General features: G+C 44.0%; 1 protein-coding gene across 2 annotated transcripts in view; it reads left to right on the top strand.

Moving 5' to 3' along the window:
* Positions 1-1,383: 1,383 nt before the first annotated feature.
* Positions 1,384-22,652, top strand: part of Usp8 (ubiquitin specific peptidase 8) — a 49,500-nt gene continuing 28,231 nt past the window's right edge. For both annotated transcript variants that reach the window (XM_069995425.1, XM_069995424.1), the window contains exons 1-5: positions 1,384-1,521; positions 11,567-11,732; positions 13,346-13,490; positions 16,514-16,599; positions 21,103-21,265. In XM_069995425.1, coding sequence (XP_069851526.1) covers positions 11,629-11,732; positions 13,346-13,490; positions 16,514-16,599; positions 21,103-21,265 — 498 coding nt within the window. In that variant the 5' untranslated portion in view covers positions 1,384-1,521; positions 11,567-11,628. The remainder of the gene's footprint in view (positions 1,522-11,566; positions 11,733-13,345; positions 13,491-16,513; positions 16,600-21,102; positions 21,266-22,652) is intronic.

Genomic DNA, 22,652 nt, shown 5'->3' with positions numbered 1-22,652 from the left:
ATGACCGGCAAAAAAAAGGGGAGGGGGGCACGGTCAAAGGGAGGGGCATCAGAAGAATGGAGAAAAAGGGTAAGCAAAAACAATTGTGTTCAATGTACATATGTGAATATGGAACCACATAACTTGAAGGTACCAGTGCAAAAGATGACACTGACCAAGATGCATAATACTTATAAACTGATTTGTTGAACTGAAACCCCTTTGTGCAATGACTTAAAGGCAAAAAAAAAAAAAAAAAAAAAGGAAGAAGCACTGATCATACAGGATTGCTTTTAGGTGCCAGGATATTAAAAGTCCCTGAGACTCACCAGCAATTAAGCACCAAGAAAAAAAAAATGCAGTGGCTCAAGTGGTAGAGCAATTAGCCTTGCACAGAAAATCTCAGGGACAGCGCTCAAGCCCTGAGTTCAAGCCTCAGGCCCAACACACACACACACACACACACACACACACAGTATGATTGGGAGAATGAATGATGTGTTTGTAACCTTCCAAACACACACACACACACACACACACACACACACACACACACAGTATGATTGGGAGAATGAATGCGTTTGTTTGTAACCTTCCAAACCACACACACACACACACACACACACACACACACAGTATGATTGGGAGAATGAATGATGTGTTTGTAACCTTCCAAACACACACACACACACACACACACACACACACACACAGTATGATTGGGAGAATGAATGCGTTTGTTTTTAACCGTCCAAACCACACACACACACACACACACACACACACAGAATGAATGATGCGAAGTTGTTTGTAACCTTCCAAAGCCCGCTTATAATGTTGTAACCCCGTCTATGATGACTTGACGACAGGGAATCTCAGAAATCCCATAGGTGGCACACACCTGTAATCCCTGCACACAAGAAGCCCAAGCACCAGAACGATTACTGCGAGTGTGCAGGCAACTCACGGCGGGCTTTCTGGTGGTGAACTGGAGACCAGAGTCTCCTGGGCTCTCCTGCCCGGGCTGGCCTCGAACCCCGATCCTCAGATCTCAGCCTCCGGAGTAAGCTGCGGGGACGGCAGGCGTAAGCCACCGGCGCCCCTCGCTAGGCTTTTCGGTGCTCTTTTTAATTTCAATCTGAGGACAACCACACGTCAAGCATGGAAAGAAAACCAACACTGGCCAAGACGCGCAGTGGCAACGGGAAAGGCCCAGCCCAGTTCTGGAAAACGCGGGGCTCGACCGCCACTGCCGCCGCCGCCGCCGCCGCCGCCTCGGCCTCCCGGAAGCTGCGCGAGGGGGCGTGGCCACAGGGAGGGGGAGGACGCACGCGAGAGCCCCTCCCCGCCCCGTCCGGCGTGACGTCTCCAGACGTGACACGGCGCGCGCAGCCGCGCAGTGCACGTCGGGAAGAGGGGATGAGCTGGGCTGGCTTCCGTCGCGTTAGCGAAGGCTCAACCTTCTCCCCCTCCAGCCCAGGTTGTCGGGAGATGGGCCTCGGGCGGAGAAGCCGGCGTCCGTGAAGCGCGTCCGGCGCCACGGTGAGTGAGAATCCGGCCTCAGAGCCGGGCCCGGCGGCGGCGGCGGCGGCACCCGGGGGCCGGCCCCGTCCCCTCCTCCTCCGCCCCCTAGACCTGGACGCGGGGCCCGGGCCCTGCGCTTCCCCGCTGCCTCGAAAGGGTGGTGCGGTCTGGCGACCTTGGACGGTGTGAGTGGCCTTGACCACCATCCCTCCTTTTTTGTGTGTTTTGTTTTTAACCTTTGGGACACTCAGACCCGACTTTGACCTCCTCCCCCTCCCTCTTGCTTCTGTTTCCGGCCATCCTGTCCCATCCACGGGTCCCCAAGGCCTTTAGAACCCCCTCGGAGTGGTTCCACTTCCTCCTCTGACCCCCCTCCCCCCGCCCCGCCTCCGTCCCCCCCCCCCAGGAAGCTTCTAGTGAAGTACAAGTATGAGTTTAATAAATGGATGAGTTACAACTTAACTAGAAGTTTTGCTTTCCTTAAAAGAAAATAACAACTCGCCTTCCGTCCTGGAATTTATGGCACAGACAAGTTCCATTTCACCTGCCCTGTAAACCAAGAGACGCATCAGGACCTTTAATTTCAGGAATGTGCGTTCGTGCCTCTGCCTCTTGGGTTTATTTCTTGCCTCTGGTTTATCCTGTGACCTTGAACAAGTCAGTCACGACACATTCACCTGACTCACAAAGGTGGTGTAGAGCCCAAGGAATTTAGTATTTGTTAAGAGCTTCTAAGGGTTTCCGGTCAAAAAGGTATGCCTACCTAAAAGGTGTGTGTTACTCATTTTGGCTGCATTAAAATACCATTTGAAGCCAGGCACCAGTGGCTCACCGCTGTAATTCTAGCTGCTGAGATTTGAGGGTAGCAGTTCAAAGCTAGCCGAGGCAGGAAAGTCTATGGCACTCTTTATCTCCAATTACCACCAAAAGAAAAAAAAAAAAAAACTAGAAGTGGAGCTGTGGCTCAAGTGGTAGAGCATTAGCCTTGAGCAAAAAAACTCAGGGACAGTGTCCAAGACCTGACTTCAAACCCCACAACCAGCACACACACAAAAAGCCAAGTGTTATTAAGTATGTGGTCTTGCTCTGCAGCTTTGCTTTGTAAGCGGATTTTGCATTTCAACCCATTCTGTTTTTTCAGATTGTTGAATGTCATTTATGTTGATTCTTAAATAGTTGTTGCAACTCTACAGTAAGTAAGGTGATGTGGGTTGTACTGATGCTTTTTTTTTTTTTTTTTTTTTGTCGTGGGGCTTAAACTCTGGGCCTGGGCACTGTCCCTCAGTTCCTCAGCTCAAGGTGAGTGCTCTTCCACTGGAGCCACAGAGCCACTTCCAGTTTTCTGGTGTTTTATTGGAGATAAAGAGTCTCATGGACTTTGCTGCCGGGCTTTTAACCATGATCCTTAGATCTCAGTCTCCTGAGTAGCTAGAATTACAGGCGTGAACCACCAGCGCCAGGCTCTTTCTTTAATTAGATCTAATTATTATATCTAATAAATAAGGCATAATATTGCAATAGTACCAGGAGCCAGTGGCTCACGCCTGTAATCCTAGCTACTCAGGAGGCTGAGATCTAAGGATCATGGTTCAAAGCCAGACACGGCAGAAAAGTCCCTATAAGACTCTTATCTCCAATTAACCACCAAAAAGCCAGAAGTAGAGCTATAGCTCAAGTGGTAGAGTGCTAGCAAACCTTGAGCAAGGAGAAAAAAAAAAAAAGCTCAGGGACAGCACCCAGGTTGGTAAAATAATTTTATTTTGCTTCAGAAAGGAGGAATCAAGCTAGGGGTACAGTACGCTCAATGATACAGATAGAGCCTACTGGGTTACAAGGTCCTGGGTGCCTCCCTTCCCCAACACAATGGAAGTCTATTAGGTGACATAGGGAGAGCACTTTTGCTCTAATATAGAATAGAGAACTATGGAAGTTATGTTCTGCCAATTTTTAGGCCTAAGTTTGAAGAGGATAGTAGTTTCTATTCTCTCTTTCAACATGTATACTTAGGCCTCAGCCTTACAAAGAAAGAAGCACTCCAGTTGTCTTCCTAGTAAAACTTGCAGCCATTATCAACTGCCTTACATGTAGGGTAGCCACCTGAGAGTCCAGCCCAGCTGAGCTTCAGATAACTCCAACCCCAGCTACTTATCTCAGTACAGATGCATGAAACCCTCCGTGAGCTCCGTCTTGCTAACTCTAGACAGCGCAGAGAAAATATAGAGGTATAAAAATAATTTTAAGCCACTGTTTTCTTGTTTTGTTTATTTTGGTTGGTCGTGGGGCTTGAACTCTGGGCCTGGGCGCTGTCCCTGCACTCTTCAGCTCAAGGCGAGCGCTCTACCACTTGAGCCACAGTGCCACTTCTGGTTTTCTAGTGGTTTATTGGAGATAGGAGTCTCAAAATCTTTCCTGGCCAGGCTGGCTTTGAACCGCAACCCTCAGATCTCAGCCTCCTGAGTGGCTAGGATTACAGGCGTGAGCTACCGGCACCCGGCTAAGCCACTGTTTTAGAGTGAGTGTTGTATTCTGCAGCAACAGGTAACTGGAAACAGTAATTTTTTTTCTTTTTTTTTTTGTCGGTTGTGTGGCTTGAACTCTGGGCCTGGGTGCTGTATTTCAGCTCAAGGCTAGCACTCTACCACTTGAGCCACAGAACCATTTCCGCCTTTTTTTTTTCTTTCTCTATGGTGCTGAGGAATCGAACCCATGGCTTCATGCATGCAAGGCAAGCACTCTACCACTGAGCCACCTTCCCAGCCCTAAAATTTCTGTTAACATTTTTTTTCTCAAAAAGAGTCATGCTTTATTGCCTGGGTTGGTGCCCTGCTCTTACTACTTAGTTTTAAAGATGTGCCAATGTCACAAGAAAAGGAAGAAAACATTTGGAGGTATCATATAAAGATATTGCTGTGTGTGTGTGTATGTCCATGTCCATGTCCATTCTGGGTCTTGAATACAGAACATGAATGTAGTCTCTGCCTTTTTTTTTTTTTTTTCCTTTTTGGGTCTGGTCGTGGGGCCTGAACTATGGCCTGGGTGCTGTCGCTCAGCTCTTCAGCTCAAGGCTAGCGCTCTACTACTTGAGCCACAGAACCACTTCCAGCTTTTTTCCTTTTGCTTATGTGGTGCTGAGGAATTGAACCCAGGGCCTCATGCATGCAAGGCAAGTGCTCTACCACTGAGCCACCTTCCCAGCCCCCTCCCTGAGCTTTTTTGCTCAAGGATAACACTCTGCCTCTTGAGCAACAGCTTCATTTCGGCATTTTTGGTAGTTAATTGGACTGGAGATGAGACTTACGTACTTTGCTGCCCAGGCTGGCTTCGAACTGAGATCCTCAGATCTCAGCCACCTGAGTAGCTAGAATTACAGACATGAGCCACTGACAGCCAGCTCAGACTTTTTTGTGTCAGTCCTGGGGTCTGAACTAAGTGCCTTGTTGGTCCCTGAGCTTTTTGCTCATGGCTTTACCATACCACTTGAACCACAGCTCCACTTCCACTTTTTTGGGAAGTGTTTATTGGAGTTGAAGCTTGTGGATTTTCCTGCCAAAATGGCTTTGAACTCTTTTTTTTTTTTTTTTTTTGTCGGTCATGGGGCTTGAACTCTGAGCCTGGGCGCTGTCCCTCAGCTCTTCAGCTCAAGGCTAGCGCTCTACCACTTGAGCTACAGCGCCACTTCCGGTTTTCTGGTGGTTTATTGGAGATAGGAGTCTCACGGTCTCTCCTGCCCGGGCTGGCTTTGAACCGCGATCCTCAGATCTCAGCCTCCGGAGTAGCTAGGATTACAGGGGTGAGCCACCAGCACCCGGCGCTTTGAACTCTTTCAGTTGCACACTTTAAAAAATAGTTTAAAGCCGGGTGCTGGTGGCTCAGGCCTGTAATCCTAGCTACTCAGGAGGCTGAGATCTAAGGATCAGGATTCAAAAGCCAGCCTGGGCAGGAAAAACCTTGAGACTCTTATCTCCAATAAACCACCAGAAAACCGGAAGTTGTGCTGTAGCTCAAGTGGTAGAGTGCTCGCCTTGAGCTGAAGAGCTGAGGGACAGCACTCAAGACCAGAGTTCAAGCCCCATGACCAACCAGAAACGAAAAAAAAGAAAGAAAAAGAAAAAATATTGCTGTGCTTCAGTGGCTCACACATAATCCTAGCTTCTCAAGGAGTCAGATCTGAGGATCACAGTTCAGATCCAGCTTCAGATCAATCTAAGAGACTCTTACCTCCAACTAACCAGCAAAAAGCTGAAACTGGAGGCATAGTTGAAGTGGTAGACCCCAGATTCAAACCCCAGTACATTCTCTCTCTCTCTCTCTCTCTCTCTCTCTCTCTCTCTCTCTCTCTTCTCTCTCTCTCTCTCTCTCTCTCTCTCTCTCTTCCTCTCTCTCTCTCATACACACACACACACACACACACACACACACACACACACACTCTGATTTCTCATAATTTTGATAGCTTAGGGATTGACTTGTGATGCTGATCTCAGTGGGAAGCAAATTGTTATATTGTTTTTACCAAAGCATTTTCGTAGCTCTTGTCTATGTTCATGACTCTGACCATTTACCTTGTAGCTTCTGTAACCTGTATGGGCCATCCTCTAGGTCTCTCATTTACTTGGTAAGCAGCAGCATCTGGGCATCAATTGTATTATCACTTCCCTTTCATTTTAAGAGGTAGAAATTTCATTGTGCCTTTTAATACTTCACCTCCTGTACAGCAAATATTCTAAATATTTACCAGTTTTTCTTCAAAAATAGGGATCGTTATTCCACTTCCTCTTTTTCCTAGCATTCTATGATCTTTGTAAAACTTCTTGGGAAGTGGAGTGCTGGTGGCTCACACCTATAACCTAGCTCCTCAAGAAACAGATCAAATCCAGCCCAGACAGGAAAGTCTGTAAGACCTGAGCTGTGGTTCAAATGGTAAAACAGTATCCTTGAAGGTAAGAGTTCAGGGGTAGCACAAGAGGAAAAAAAGTTCTCTGGAATTCTCTTTCCTTGGTTTCTGTGATACTGACTGCACTCTCCTTATATTCCTTTACCATAACCATAACTCCTGTTTCCTTTTCTGAGTTCCCTGTATTTTGATAAATGTTAGGTAAGTTTTAAAATACGCTACATACCCCTCTATACATCACCTTGACAATAAAATTTTATACACACACACACACACACACACACACACACACACACACACATGCTACACAAGAACAAAGGAAATAGAACTATCACTGGGCAATGATGGCTCATGCCTGTAATCCTAGTTACTCAGGAGGCTGAGAGCTGAGGATCACAGTTCAAAGCCAGCCCAGGCAGGAAAGTCTGTGAGACTCTTAACTCCAATAAACCAGCAGAAAACTGGAAGTGTTACTGTGGCTCGAGTGGTAGAGTGCTAGCCTCGAGCTGAAGAGTTCAGGAACAGTGCCCAGGCCCAGAGTTCAAGCCCCATGACCTACAAAAAAAAAAAAAAAACACCATAGAATTATCTAAACTAAATCCTAGTAGTATTTCGGTATCTGTACTTCATTCTCTCTCAAACAATAGGGATTATAAAAATTAACATTGATGCCTTCATAATTGAGACATAGATTTAATGTCTGGTCTGTCTAGACATTTAATGTCTGCTTTGTAATTACATCTTTACATCTCTTATCAAGATATCTTTCTTTAGTTATTTTTATCATATACTTAACATGTTCAAGATTGAATTATCTACTTTCTTACAAATCAGTGGCTGTAATTTAGAAGTAATTTTGCCCCCAGGGGGGGACATTTAGCAACATCCAGGGACATTTGGTTGTCAAAACTGGAGAAGGTTGAGTTCTGCTGACAGATAATGAGTAGAGACCAGGATGCTACTCACATCCGCCACTGTGTGGGGCAGCCTTCTACAGCAGCGCCCTGTCTGGTCCAAAATGGGACATGCCCATCTGAGAAGTGCTATGACAAACTGATCTGTTTTTAAGCTACAGTATTAATTTCTCCAGAGCATCACTAGTGTGAGCTCATGTATGAGCACATGTGCATGCGCGCGTGCACACACACCTATACACGTGGTGGTGGGAAGGGTTGATTGTAGGGTAAAGGGGACATCCTGGTCTCAGTCAGTGTGCTATCAAAGCATGTTCCTGTCCTCTTTGGTTCTTTGTGCAGTGAGATTCTAGTTCTTTTCCATGGAATAATTGCTCCCTCTGCTGTCTCCCCTCCCCCCACCTCAGCCACAACGCTGTCATCTCCCATTCGGCAGTGTCTCAGACGTGTAGCCATGTGGCCCCAGTTGGCCTGAAACTAACTCATGATCTTTCTGCCTCAGCCCCAGGTGCTGGCCTTTCAGACATGCATTACTGCAGCTCACTGATCTTTCAAACCTAGCGTGAATAGCCACACTTTTACTACACTGAAATAATATTGTTCCCATCAAAAACAGGCTTTTGTATTCCCTACTGAATCAAATATAAGCTCATTGTATTGGCTTTATTCATGTGCACTGGAGCTTGAACTCGGGTCTCTGTCTCTCACTTGGCTGTTTTGCTTAAGGCTGCCACTCTTACTACTTGAGCCACAGCCTCACTTCCGGTTTGTTTTTTAAAATTTGAGTAGCTGTGCAAAGGGTTTTCAACTAAACAAGTCAGTTTATAATACATCTTGATCAATGTCACCCCTTCGGCTGTTCTCCCAAGTTCTAGCTTTTTGCTTGGTTATTTGGTGATGAGAATCTCACAGACTTGTCTGTTGTGGCTCGTTTTGAACCTTGAAATTTCTTCATAATGTGATAGTACAGTTTAATTTTTTTTTACATTTTTTATTATTATATCTCTAAGTAGTTGTACAAAGAAGTTCCCATTCTACAAAACAGTATATGAATACAAGGTGTCCGACAACATTGTCACCCATTGCTCCTAACACTTTCATAGTACAGTTTAATTTTTTTGTTTTTGTTGTTGGTCATGGGGCCTGAACTCTGGGTCTGGACGCTGTCCCTCAGCTCTTCAGCTCAAGGCGAGCGCTCTACCACTTGAGCCACAGTGCCACTTCCAGCTTTTTCTGTGTATGTGGTGCTGAGGAATCAAACCCAGGGCTCATGCATGCAAGGCAAGCACTTTACCACTGAGCCACCTTCCCAGGCCCACAGTTTATAATTTCTATTAAATGTCTACTAAGGATTATGGAAAGACTGTGGACATATCAGTGGGCTCCTTTGGTCCAGTTGATTATTTCATAGAGAGATGAAACCTAAGTTGGCCCCTTAAAGAAGGAAGGCTAGAACACGAATGGAGTACATTCCAGTCTGGAAAAATTTTTTTCCAGCTATACTGAACTTTCCAGTTACTTCCCAGTGACCATAGTCATATTAATAATATATAGTATAGGGGCTGGGAAGGTGGCTCAGTGGTAGAGCGCTTGCCTTGCATGCCTGAGGCTCTGAGTTCAATTCCTCAGCACCACATAAGCAAAAAGAAAAAAAAAGCCGGAAGTGGCACTGTGGCTCAAGTGGTAGAGTGCTAGCTCTTGAGCTGAAGAGCTGAGGGACAGCGCCCAAGCCCAGAGTTCAGGCCCCACAACTGGACCAAAAAAAAATAATAATAATATATAGTATAGTAATCATTGCCTTTTTCTTTAGACAGTTTGAACGTGTTACTGGTAATTAAACTATAACAAGACTAAAAGTCCTGTTTTCCGTAGCTCCCCAGAGCAGTGCTTTTCAGATTGGCCAGTGAGACTCATTTAAGGCCCTCCTCACCTTCATTGACTGGGTCTTGATTTTCCTTACTCCCCCTCCCAGGTTCTGAAATTAGAGGCATGTACCTGTCTCCCCCTCATCTCTAATAAGAACTACATTTTACATTTTTGATTCATTATTACGATCCATTCCTTTGAGATCCCTGAAGGTTAGATGTATATTTTTTACTTTCTCACTTGATTGGGGAAAAAAAGACTACCGTAATCCTCTGATCTGTGGGAAAATGTGTATGATTTTGCTATTAAAAATAATAGGGCTGGGGCTGGGAAGGTGGCTCAGTAGTACAGCGCTTGCCTTGCATGCCTCAGGCCCTGGGTTCGATTCCTCAGCACCACATAAGCAAAAAGAAGCCAGAAGTGGCGCTGTGGCTCAAGTGGTAGAGCGCTAGCCTTGAGCTGAAGAGCTGAGGGACAGCGCCCAGGCCCAGAGTTCAGGCCCCACGACTGGACAAAAAAATAATAATAATAATAGGGCTAAGAATGTGTCTTAGTGGTAGACTGCTAGCCTTGAGCAATAGAAGCTCAGGGAAAGGGCCGAGGCCCTGAGTTCAAGCCTCAAGACTGGCCAAAACAAAACAAAAATAAATAAATAAAAGTAATAGTTAAATGCTGCTTTTCTGGGGGGAAGGGGAGTAGTGGGCCTGATATCTGGGCCTGGGTGCTGTTCCTCAGCTCTTCAGCTCAAGGTTAGCACTCTACCACTTGAGCCACAGCGCCACTTCTGGCTTTTTTCTTTTTGCTTATGTGGTGCTGAGGAATCGAACCCAGGGCCTCATGCATGCAAGGCAAGCTCTCTACCACTGAGCCACCTTCCCAGCCCCCTGCATGTATTTTTAATGCTAGCAAAAAATCAGCCACGCATACTTATATAGGCAGCACTCAGGAAGCTGAGGCAGGATTATAAATTCAAGGGTACCCTAGACTATATAGCAAGACTCTGTCTGAAATATGTATGATCTTTGTTCTGGAAGCCCTGGCTAATACCTTTGATGGCATAATGTTATGGCAGTACTTTTCCTCCCTGTATTTGTAAGCATCTGTCCAGTCCTGTCATTCTATCTTTGCAGAGTTTCTTCTATCTACTCCCATTGCCTCTGGCCTGCCCTAGTTCTGACCTTTATTGTCTTTCCCTAGGATCCTTGTAGTAGATAACTGGTGTTTTTCCCATCTCTAGCCACCAACTTTGGATCACATAACTCCCTTCTTCAGAACCCTGCTATGGCTCCCCATTAACTTTAAATAACAAAGGAGACACTTTAATGTGGCCTTTCTCTTTTATTGTCTGGCTGAAACTTTTTTTAGGATTACTGAAAAAAATGATACATAATAATAACATTCTTGTTCATCCTCTAGTGACTGATTCCTAAAGATGTACTTTACTTTTTTTTTCTTTTTTTGGCTAGTCCTGGAGCTTGAACTCAGGGTCTGGGTCCATGAGCTTCTTTTGCTCAAGGCTAGTACTCTACCACTTGAACCACAGCGCCACTTCGGCTTTTTCTGTTTATGTGGTACTGAGGAATCAAATCCAGGGCTTGATGCATGCTAGGCAAGCACTCTACCACTAAGCTACATTCCCAGCCCATACTTTACTTTTTTGACTCCTCTCTTAACACAATTCCTCATCTGTCAAAAAACCTTCTCCCTCCAGAACTCAATTACTTGCATAATGCCAATATCTCTCTAGCAATACTGAATCATCCATCTTAGTTTTCCTTAGAGTACTTCTGTTATTTGTAACTCCAGAGATTGCTGTCATACTGTGTTGTTTTACTGCTGCTTACAAACATTCCCTTTCATATTTTTTAAACTATAAAGAAACATTATATCTGATCTTTGAGTTGCTGGAAGCACACTACCTCTATAGCAGAATATCTGTATTAAAATTGAAATAGCTAAAAAAAAAAATTGAAATAGCTAATTTCCTATTGTAAGTTGCCTGGGCACCAAATGTAGTTTATTTACTGTTTGCCTCTAATATATCCTAAATTCAAAGGTAATCATTAAAAAAAAAAGTATTCAGGTACATGTCCTAGATTTTCATTTCATGAAGTTCAAATCAGTAACTTCTTTTCCTAGTTAAGAACTGTTTCCTAGTTAAGAACCATATTGGTGATGAATCCTCAAAATGAGTTCTGCTTGACTTTTTGAACACTATCCTGTCATTAGATTACTAGCACTGATGGTCCAGAAGAAGATGAAATTACAAAACTGTATAGTACTCAGCCATTCTGCTCAATGATGGCGTTAGTCTTTGTCTCTATATACTTAGTAATGTGGACTTATTTTCTGGTAATGAGAAAATTAGTGGGCTTATTTGTCATTTCAGGAAAACTACTTTTCATGAAATACACCATCTCTTGTGAAGGCGGAAAGTAAGAGCTGGTCATCATGCCTGCCGTGGCTTCAGTTCCTAAAGAACTCTACCTCAGCTCATCCCTGAAAGACCTCAACAAGAAAACTGAAGTTAAACCAGAGAAAATAAGCACAAAGAAGTATGTATCCTTGGCTGATTTGATAAGTCATATAGTCATTTAAGTTCATTTATTATTTACATTAGATGAATTGTTAAAGTTGATTTGAAAATCAGTACCATCACCTGGCGCTGGTGGCTCATGCCTCTAATCTACTTAGGAGGTTAAGACCTGAGGATCATAATTCCAAGCCAGCCCAGGCAGGAAAGTCTGTGAGACTTTTTTTTTTTTTTTTGCCAGTCGTGGGGTCTGTACTTTAGGCCTGGGCGCTGTCCCTCAGCTCTTCAGCTCAAGGCTAGCGCTCTACCACTTGAGCCACAGTGCCACCTCCGGCTTTTTCTCCTTATGTGGTGTTGAGGAATCAAACCCAGGGCCTCATGCATGCAAGGCAAGCACTCTACCACTGAGCCACCTTCCCAGCCCTCTGTGAGACTTTTTGTTGTTGGTTATGGGCCTGGGCATTGTTCCTCAGCTCTTCAGGCCAAGGCAATCACTCTACCACTTGAGCCACAGCACCACTTCTGTTTTTCTGATGGTTAATTTCAGATGAGAATCTCATGGACTTTCTTGCCCCGGCTGGTTTGAACAGTGATCCTCAGATCTCAGCCTCAACAGTACCTAGGATTACAGGCATGAGCCACTGGTGTCTGGCTATGAGACTCCTATCTCCAGTTAACCACCAGAAAACTAGAAGTGGAGTTGTGGCCCAAAGTGGTTGAATACTAGCCTTGAGCAAAATTGCTTAGGACAGCTCCCAGGCCCTGAATTCAAGCCCCACAGCTGGGAAAGAAAAAATACAATTACTTGAAGAAAGTAATACTTTCTTAGAGTAATACCTACCTATCTTTGTCTTGGCAGAATTCATGGATGTTCTGCTAATATGCAAATTATGTGTTCTCTAGACAGTATGCATAGTAGATCACACATTTAAAAATCATTAGCCACAAATTATTAAAACAGTATAAAAGAAAGGGAAGGTTATGTTTATTTTTTGTACTGAACATGAAAGTAACTTAGGATTCTAGCATAGCCTTCCTTTGATTAGAAGGAAGAATGGATACTTTTTTTTTTTTTCTTGTGGTGCCAGTTTTAGAGCTTCAACTTAGGGACCGGATACTGTCCTTTAGGCTTTTCCACTACTACTTGAACCACAGTTTTATTTCTGGCTTTTTTATTAACTGGAGATAAGAGACTCATGACTTATTGTTTTTTGTTTTTTTGTTTTTGTCTGTCATGGGGCTTGAACTCTGGGCGTGGGCGCTGTCCCTCAGCTCTTCAGCTCAAGGCGAGCGCTCTACCAATTGAGCCATAGCGCCTCTTCCAGTTTTCTAGTGGTTTATTGGAGATAGGAGTCTCACGGTCTTTCCTGCCTGGGCTGGCTTTGAACCAAGATCTCAGCCTTCTGAGTACCTAGGATTACAGGCTTGAGCCACCAGTGGCCTGCACAAAAGTATTTTTTTAAGAGACTTCTTTGTGAGGAACGAGTGTCTGGCTGACTTCCTGGACTAAAGGCTGGGCAACCTAAATCATGAAATTTACTTTGATTGTCTGTAAACTTTATATATAACTTATATCTTTTTCTCAGATGTCAAGTATTTTAAAGTTGGTTTTTTTTTTTTTTTTCCAATTTTAAGCTATGTGCACAGTGCTCTGAAGATCTTCAAAGCTGCAGAAGAATGCAGATTAGATCGTGATGAGGAAAAGGCCTATGTGCTATACATGAAATTTGTGAGTGTTTATAATCTCATCAAAAAAAGATCTGACTTCAAGCAACAGCAGGTAACTTTTATTTGTTATTTTTGCACGCTAGAACTTGATTTCCTCTTAAAAGATTTAACAGTGAAATTTGTGTGTGTGTGTGTGTGTGTGTGTGTGTGTGTGTGTGTGTGTGTGTGTGTGTGTGTGTGTGTGTGTGTGTGTGTGTGTGTGTGTGTGTGTGTGTGTGTGTGTGTGTGTGTGTGTGTTTGTTTCTGTGTCTGCCTCTGGGGATTTACTGTTGAGCTGTATTCCAGCCTAACAATGAAATTTAGTTCACATTATGCAACATCAGTTTCAGCCTTATGTATGCAGAAAAGGCAAATTCTCATTATTTCATTAGCATGTGAATATACATTCCCCGGTTGACATATTCTTTCTTTGCCTTGGATTTGTACAAGTTGGTAGCAACATACAGACTCATAGTCTGCTTTCTGTTATAATAAATGATTGCTAGGGCAAGTAGAGGATTGACTCCTGCACTAAGGCATAATAGTTAATATATGTCTGTAATCCAAGCTACTTGGGAGATGGAGATGGGGGAAATCCCCATTTGAGGCTATCCCAGACAAAAAGTTCATGAGACCCTATCTCAATCAACAAGCTGGGTGTGGTGACATGTGCATGTGATCCCAGCCAGATGTGAGGCATAGGCGGAAGGATTAAGGCCCAGACAAAAAGTGTAAGGCCCTTTCTGAAAAATAAATCAGCCTGATACTGGTGGTTAATACCTATCATACTAGCTATACAGGAGGATGAGATCTGAGCATCATGGTTAGAAACCAGCCTGAGCAGATAAATCCCAAGAGTCCCAACTCTTGTCCTCAGTTAACCAGCAATAAGCTGAAAGGAGAGATATGGCTGAAGTAGTAGGGCACCAAGCCATGAGTGAAAAAGCCAAGCAAGAGTTCAAGGCCCTGAGTTCAAGCCCAGAACCAGCTTAAAAAAAAAAACAACAAAAATAACTAAAGCAAAAAAGGGCCAATGACATGGTTCAAATGGTAGAATACCTGCCTACCAACCAGGAGCCCCTGAGTTTATACTGAATTACTTCCAAGAATAAAAAAGGAAAATAAGGGCTGGGAAGGTGGCTCAGTGGTAGAGTGCTTGCCTTGCATGCATGAGGCCCTGGGTTCGATTCCTCAGCAACACATAAGCAAAAAGAAAAAAGACGGAAGTGGGGCTGTGGTTCAAGTGGTAGAGCGCTAGCCTTGAGCTGAAGAGCTGAAGGACAGCACCCAGACCCAGAGTTCAGGCCCCACAACCAGACCCCCCCCCCCAAAAAAAAAAAAGGAAAATAGTAGCTGTGCCTGGAGGCCTGTTCCCTGTTGTCTCCACTACTCAAGAGGTCAAGCCATGAGGGTTGCTCAGTCCAGGAGTTTCAGGCCAACCTGAGCAACATAGCAAGATGCTGTTGCAATCAGTCAATCAGTTGCCAACACTGATGGCCCACACCTGTAACTCAGCTACTCAAGAGACTGAGATCTGAGGATCAAGATTCAAAGCCAGCCCAGGCAGGAAAGTCTCTGAGACTCTTATCTCCAAATATAATGACCAAAAAGCCAAAAGTGGAGCTCTTGTTCAAGTGGTAGAGTGGAGCCTTCAGCAGAAAAACTTAAGAGCGAGAGTGCCCTGGCCCTGAGTTCAAGCCCCTGTACTAGTACACAGAAAGAAAACAAAATCTCCATGCTTTGTGCATTTGCATAATTCGCTTTATTATTTTTTTTCTGAGACTGGATTTAGAAAAACAAAATAAAACTTGGTATATCCTTTTATCAAGACCAAGACCAAAACATATTTTTGGTCTTGATAACTTTGCTCTTTAGTACTTTTTAAGAATAGTAAGCTGGGCACCAGTGGCTCACAGCTGCAATTCTAGCTACTTCAGAGACTGAGATTGGTAGAATTGTGGTTCCAGGTTAGCCTTGGCAGAAAAGTATATGAGACTTGAGACTTTTTCAGCCCAGGCTGGGTATGGTGGCACACACCCATCATCCTAAGTTATGTGGGAGGCTAAAAATTGGGAAGATTGTAGTTCCAGACCAGCTTGGGTAGAAAAATCTAAACTAAGGAAAGCTGGAGGCTGTGGGCATGCCTGTCCTCCAGCTATGACAGGCAGGCAGATCAGGCAGGAAGTGAGACTTAGCTCAAAAACAATCACAAACAAAGGCCAGAAGTATGACTCAGCAGTAGAGCACCTGCCTAGCTAGTGACAGATCCTAGAGTCAAACCCTACTGCCCTGCAAAAACAACAGAAGAATAGTTATACTTTATTATTTTTTTTCTGGTCCTGGGGCTTGAACTCAGGAGCTGCTTTTGTTCAAGCCTAGCACCCTACCACTTTAAGCCACAGCACCACTTCTGGCGTTCTTCAAATGGTTTTGGAGATAAGAGACTCAGAGTCTTTCCTGTCCAGGCTGGCTTCAAACTGGCTTCAAAATTCTTAGATGCTCAGATCTCAGCCTACTGAGTAGCTAGGATTATAGGATTATAAGTATGAACTAGGATTTTAGGCATGAGCCACCAGCACATGGCTTATAAACCTCTTGATGGTTGTTTACAAATAGTTTATTACATGGTAGATTTTCTTTAGCATATTAATGATCTAAATAGACACTTCTGAGACTTCTGGAGAACAAAACATACATTTACAAAGGCATAAAGTTTAACAAAATACATCAGCTATAATGTTTTTTTTGTTGTTGTTCTTTTTGGGCTTGAACTCGGATCCTGAGCACTGTCCCTGAGTTCTTTTGCTCAAGATTAACGCTCTACCGCTTTGAGCCACAGCATCAGTTTTCTGATGGTTAATTGGAGATAAGAGTCTCATGGACTTTCCTGGCCAGGCTGGTTTGCAACTGTGATCCTCAGACCTCAGCCCCTTGAGTAGCTAGGATTACAGGTGTGAGCCCCTGGCACCTGGCTATCATAAATGTTTTTGCCTAAATTTCCTGTGTATAATAATCACAATAAATTAAGTGTGTTCAACATGAGTCCTGTATGCAGTGCCCAGTACTGACTGTGGGGTGGCTTTCCTGTCATTTTAGGACTACTATAATTCAATGGTTGGACTCACCAACATCAAAAAAGCTATTGAAGAAGCTGAAAGACTCTCTGAGAGCCTTAAACTCAGGTACAATCATTATTATGAAATCTTTATAAAAATGTAAACTTAGAGGATGAAGAAAATACTTAAAGCTTTATCCTTTGTATCTGACTGTGCATATAATACCTCAGTTCTTAGATCTAAGTCTGTGTTAATTGGGACGGCCTGGCATACATCTGTAATCTCAGCCACTGTTTCAAGGCTAGCCTTAGCAATCTTTTTCTTTTTTTTCCTTTTGGCCAGTCATGGGGCTTGAACTCAGGGCCTGGGCACTGCCCCTGAGCTGCTTTTTGTTCAAGGCTAGCACTCTACCACTGGAGCCACAGCACCACTTCTGCCTTTTTTCTGCTTATGTGGTGCTGAAGAATCGAACCCAGAGCTTCATGCATGCAAAGCAAGCGCTCTACCACTGAGCCACCTTCCCTCTCTGACAGGATTCTTTTTTTTTTTTTTTTTGGTCAGTCATGGGACCTGAACTCTGGGCCTGGGCGCTGTCCCTCAGCTCTTCAGCTCAAGGCTAGTACTCTACTACTTGAGCCACAGCGCCACTTTTTGCTTTTTGCTTATGTAGTGCTGAGGAATCGAACTCAGGGCCTCATGCATGCAAGGCAAGAGCTCTACCACTGAGCCACCTTCCCAGCCCCGTCTGACAGGATTCTTTAGGAAAGTAAGTTTTCAGCTGTCCCATATGCAATATACTACTGGAAACTGGTCTTTAAAGCTGGGCGCTGGTGGCTCACGCCTGTAATCCTAGCTACTCAGGAGGCTGAGATCTGAGGATCACGGTTCAAAGCCAGCCCGGGCAGGAGAGACCGTGAGACTCCTATCTCCAATAAATCACCAGAAAACCGGAAGTGGCGCTGTAGCTCAAGTGGTAGAGTGCTCGCCTTGAGCTGAAGAGCTGAGGGACAGCGCCCAGGCCCAGAGTTCAAGCCCCATGACCGACAAAAAAAAAAAAAAAAAAAAAAAAAAAGAAACTGGTCTTTAAGAATGAAGTATGAAGTACTCATTTTGATATGCACAAATTGAATTACAAAAATTGAGTATTTTTTTAAAGTCACATTTTGATGGGAAGGTGCCAATGGCTCATCCCTGTAATCTAGGATGAGGAGTTAATTAGGAGGCTGAGACCCAAGGATTTGTGGTTCAAAGCCAGTCCAGGTCAGGAAGTAAGATTGTGAGGCTCTTATCTCCAGTTAATCACCAAAAGCTAGAAGGGGAGCTGTGGCGTGAGTGGTGGGGCACTTGATGAGCAAAAACCCTCAGGGACAGTGCATGGGCCCTGATTCAAGCCTCAAAACCGGTGTCCTCCCCCACGCATTTTGAGTTGTCACTGGCAGCTCATGTATATAATCCTAGCTATTCAAGTATCTGAAACCTGAGAGTTGGAGGCGTGGCTTACGAGGTAGAGACACCAGAGTGGTGATAAGCAAGAAAGCCAGGTTAAAGTGTGAGGCCCTGAGTTGCAGCTACCCCACCCTCACCCCTACCCCCACAAAATCAAATTCTGGAATTTGCCATAACTAGCCTACCAAGCTTATGAAATAATTACAAACTAAGTACAGTATGTGTCGGGAGGAAAAGCCAAAAGAACAAGTTGATCTTGGTTTCCCAGGGATAGCCCAATAATAGTCAGGAGAGAAAACAAATGTCCATGACAGCTTGTTAATTTGTGTATAGCTAGGGTTTATTTCTTTTAGTTTATTTCTTTTTAGTATGGTCTTGCTATATAGCCCAAACTGACTAGACCTTAACCCTCCTCCCACCTGTGCCTCCTGAGTACTGGGATTATGGAATTGTGCCGATAGACAGAGCTAAAATTAAGTTTGAAGCATATTTTTTGTAGCCCATCAGGCAGGCTCTTTAAACTAAGCTGTTCCCTCTCCCACCCCCTGAGATAAAAACAACCAAAGTTGAGTTCAAATGGTAAAATTATTGTTTTTGCTATTTTAAAATGTTTTTTTTTTTTCAAGTGGAGTGCTGGTGGCTCACGCCTGTAATCCTGTCTGCTCAGGAGGAGGCTGAGATCTGAGGATCAAGGTTCAAAGCCAGCCTGGGCAGGAAACTCCATGAGATTCCTATCTCCAGTTAACCACCAGAAAACCAGAAGTGGCTCTGTGGCTTAAGTGGTAGAGCTGAAGAGCTCACAGATAGCACTCAGGCCCAGAGTTCAAGCACCATAACTGAAAAAAAAAAAAAGTTTAGTCACTGTTGAGATAAATCCTCAAATGTTTTTATAATGAAGAGAGAAATCTGTGGTTGCTTAATTCTTTAGCAGGCAAATTAATAAGTACTAGTTTACATTGTCTTAGTGAAGGAAAGCATTTATAGGAGTGTCAGTTGTCACTGGGCAAAGGGACCTTGATAGATATTTGAATCATCTTGGTAAAGTGAAGTTTGGCTGAGATGCATCATATCACTTGTATTTCTTTTTTTTTGGGGGGGGGGGGGGAGGGTCCAGTCGTGGGGCCTGAGCTCTGGGCCTGGGCGCTGTCCCTCAGCTCTTCAGCTCAAGGCTAGTGCTCTGCTACTTGAGCCACAGCACCACTTCCGTCTTTTTTCTTTTTGCTTATGTGGTGCTGAGGAATCGAACCCAGGGCCACAGGCATGCAAGGCAAGCGCTCTACCACTGAGCCACCTTCCCAGCCCCACTTGTATTTCTTTTAAATGATGTATGGTATTGGTATGGAGAGAATTGTTTTGTCATGCATGCCATGTGAACCTTATATACATACAGATTTGAGGATTCTGGTTCAAAGCTAGTCCAGGCTGGGTAGGCCATGAGACTCTTAGACTTTTTTTTTTTTTTTACTTTTTTTTTCCAGGGCTGTGGACCGAACCCAGGGCCTTGCACGCACCAGGCGGGTGCCCTTCTGCTGGGCTAAACCCCCAGACTTTTTTTTAATGGAAGGTTTTTATTTATTTATTTTTTTATTGTGAACATACTGTACGGAGGGGTTACAATTACATGGGCAAGGTAATGAGTACATTTCTTATCAAGCATTGTTGCCTCCTCCTTTGTTTCCCCCCTACCATCCCCTCCCATCCCATCCCCCCTACCCCCATCTGAGACTTTTAGACTTTTATCTCCAGTTAACCACCAAAACAACTGCAAGTGGCACTATGGCCCAAGTGGTAGAATGCTAGACTTGAGTGAAAAAGCTCAGGGACAGCACCCAGGCCCTGAGTTCAAGCCCCACAACTGACCAAAAAAATAAAATAAATATATGTAATATATATATATGTATAATTTAGGTCAGTGTTATGTGCTGTTCATATCTTGTATGTTTGACTGTTGGTTTGATGTGGTTTGGTTGTGGATTTTTGTGGGGTTTAGGTTGCAGCAAGCAGGTATCTGGGAAGGACCTGGAGAAGCGCTCCTTCTGTCCCCAGACAAAATAATAATAATAATAAGTTCAAGCTTAGAAGTCATTCTTAAATTTTAGCAAATGAAGCACAATGTGGTTATTTGACTAGTCACCATTGCCTTCCCATATTTGTGTTTGATCATTTAGAAACTTTTCATTGTGAGATATTCTGAGTACACGAAATGTAAATATGTACCAAAGGAATCAAAGGAAAACTATTGATTTGTTCTTTTTTTTTTTTTTGTCGGTTGTGGGGCTTGAACTCTGGGCCTGGGCTCTATCCCTCAGCCCTTCAGCTCCAAACGCTCTACCACTTGAGCCACAGGACCACTTCCAGTTTTCTGGTGGTTCATTGAAGATAAAAGTCTCACGTACCTTCCTGCCTGGACTGGCTTTGAACCTCAATCCTCAAATCCCAGCCTCCAGAGCAGCTTGGATTATAGGCATGAGCCACCAGTGCCCGACTTTGATTTGTTCTTTAGTAACTATTGACCTTAGTCTTTCTCTCTCCTCTGTTTTCCCTTCTCCCCCTCACCTACCCTCCTCCCTTTACCTGGATTTGAAACTCAATAGCCTTGCTATTGAACTTAGGCAGCAAGTTAGCAGTTCTGGGGTTTTAACTCAGGGCCTCAGGCTTGCCAGGCAGGTACTCTGTTGCTGACCCTTGTCCTGCCCTGATTGTGAGTTCCTGATATTGTCTGTTCCCTCATGCTGTTCCGTTCCAGATTCGTTAAGTATCTGCTAACTTTAGAAACAACAACAAACCCCAGCAATGAACTGATACCTTTTCCTCTCATTTTAACATTTTCAGTCTAAATCATAAACTATGATATTTGACCATTTATTTTACATAGATTTATTTTACATAAATCCTTCTAAAGTGGAATGACAGCAGATTTGGAGTATCAGAAAGAGTGCAGGTTATCAATTCTGGAGCAGCAGAGTTTGAGTTCTCAGGCAGTTGGAATGTACAGATGCCCTGGGAGGGGCAGTGTGTGAATTGTGGATTATAGTGGAACTCTAGCAGAATTGGATTCCATTGAGAGGGAAGAGACTTTACAGCCATAAACTATTCTCAAGACAGGACACTCCGTTTTTGAAATAGAAACTCCTTTCTTTTCCACTGCATGCCAGTAAATGGCATCTGACTTTTCTTTTCAAGATATGAAGAAGCTGAAGTTCGGAAAAAACTTGAAGAAAAGGACAGGCAGGAGGAAGAGCAGCTCCAGCAGCAGCAACGGGAGGGCGCAGGGAGAGATGACGCGGGCGCTTCCGCTAAAGGTCCTTTGGAGAATGTATTGGATTCCAAAAACAAAACCCAAAGGGTATTTCACATTTATTGCGTAAAGTAACATTCAGATTTGTTTGTCAGATAATTTGCTTGGGAAGAATTAAGTTACAATTACCATGCTTTTTTACCTGTCTCCTGTCATTTTATTTTTGTTAGGGTGTTCCAAAGCGAAGTGTAGCTAGTGTGCTGCTATATTTCCGGATAGCTCAAAAGGGGAGATTTTTTTAAAAAATTATCTTTAACTAGTTGTACAAAGAAGTTGTCATTTATCAAAGCAGTTTATAAATACAGAGCATCTGGATTGGTGAAGATTTTCTTTTCTTTTTTGTGCTAGTACAAGGGTTAGAGCTCAGGGCCTGGGCATTGTCCCTTAGATTTCTTGCTCAAGGCTGGCACTCTACCACTGGAGTCACAGCTCTACTTCGAGTGTTTTGTTTGTTTGTTTGTTTGTTTTGGTGGTTAATTGGAGATAAGAATCTTGTAGACTTTTCCTGCCTGGACTAGCTTCAGCCTCCATCCTCAGAGCTCAGCCTCCGAAGTGGCTAGGATTACAAGCATAAGCCACTGGCTCAGAAGGGAAGATTTTCTTTTTCCTACAATCCTGGTTTGTACCTCATGAAGTTAACAGTAAGTCCTTAACATAATAGGTATTGACCCTATCAATACTCAAGATTTCTCCAGTGGCTGTAAAATGACTTTGAGTTGATCTGTTGAATCAGAATCAAAGTGGGCTGGGCTGGGAAGGTGGCTCAGTGGTAGAGCACTTGCCTTGCATGCTCGAGGCCCTGGGTTCGATTCCTCAGCACCACATAAGAGAAAAAGCTGGAAGTGGTGCTGTGGCTCAAGTGGTAGAGTGCTAGCCTTGAGCTGAAGAGCTGAGGGACAGTGCCCAGGCCCAGAGTTCAGGCCCCACGACCGGACCCAAAAAAAAATAATCAAAGTGGGCTAAGTGTCTTATTGGACATAAGAGTCTCATGGCCTTTAGTGTCCAAGCTGGCTTTGGACTCAGATCACAGCCTCCTGAGTAGCTAAGATGACAGGCATGAGCTGCCAGCACCTGGCCTCAGCTGCATTTTGTGTGTGCTTGACTACTTGCTCCTCTGTCCTATTTCCCATTTTCCTTTTTTTTTTTTTTTTTTGCTGGTCTTGAGGTTTGAATTTAGGGCTTGGGCACTGTCCCTGAACCTCTTTTTGCTCAAGGCTAATGCTCTACCACTTGAGCCACAGTGCCACTTTTAGTTTTTTGAGTAGTTTATTAGAGATAAGAATCTCATGGGGACTTTTCTGCCCAGGCGGATTACAGGCGTGAGCAGTGGCCCAGCTTCCCATTTTCCCTTTGTTTCCTGCAGTCAGATTCATCTATGGTTTCATGGCAAAAGTGCTTCATAGATGCTACTGTGTGCTTGATATTATAGCATTGT

This window comes from Dipodomys merriami, unplaced genomic scaffold (assembly GCF_024711535.1).
Source record: "Dipodomys merriami isolate MVZ:Mamm:240054 unplaced genomic scaffold, mDipMer1.0.p SCAF_48, whole genome shotgun sequence".
NCBI classification, from domain to species: Eukaryota; Metazoa; Chordata; class Mammalia; order Rodentia; family Heteromyidae; genus Dipodomys; species Dipodomys merriami.
This window is presented reverse-complemented; position numbering and strand designations above follow the sequence as displayed.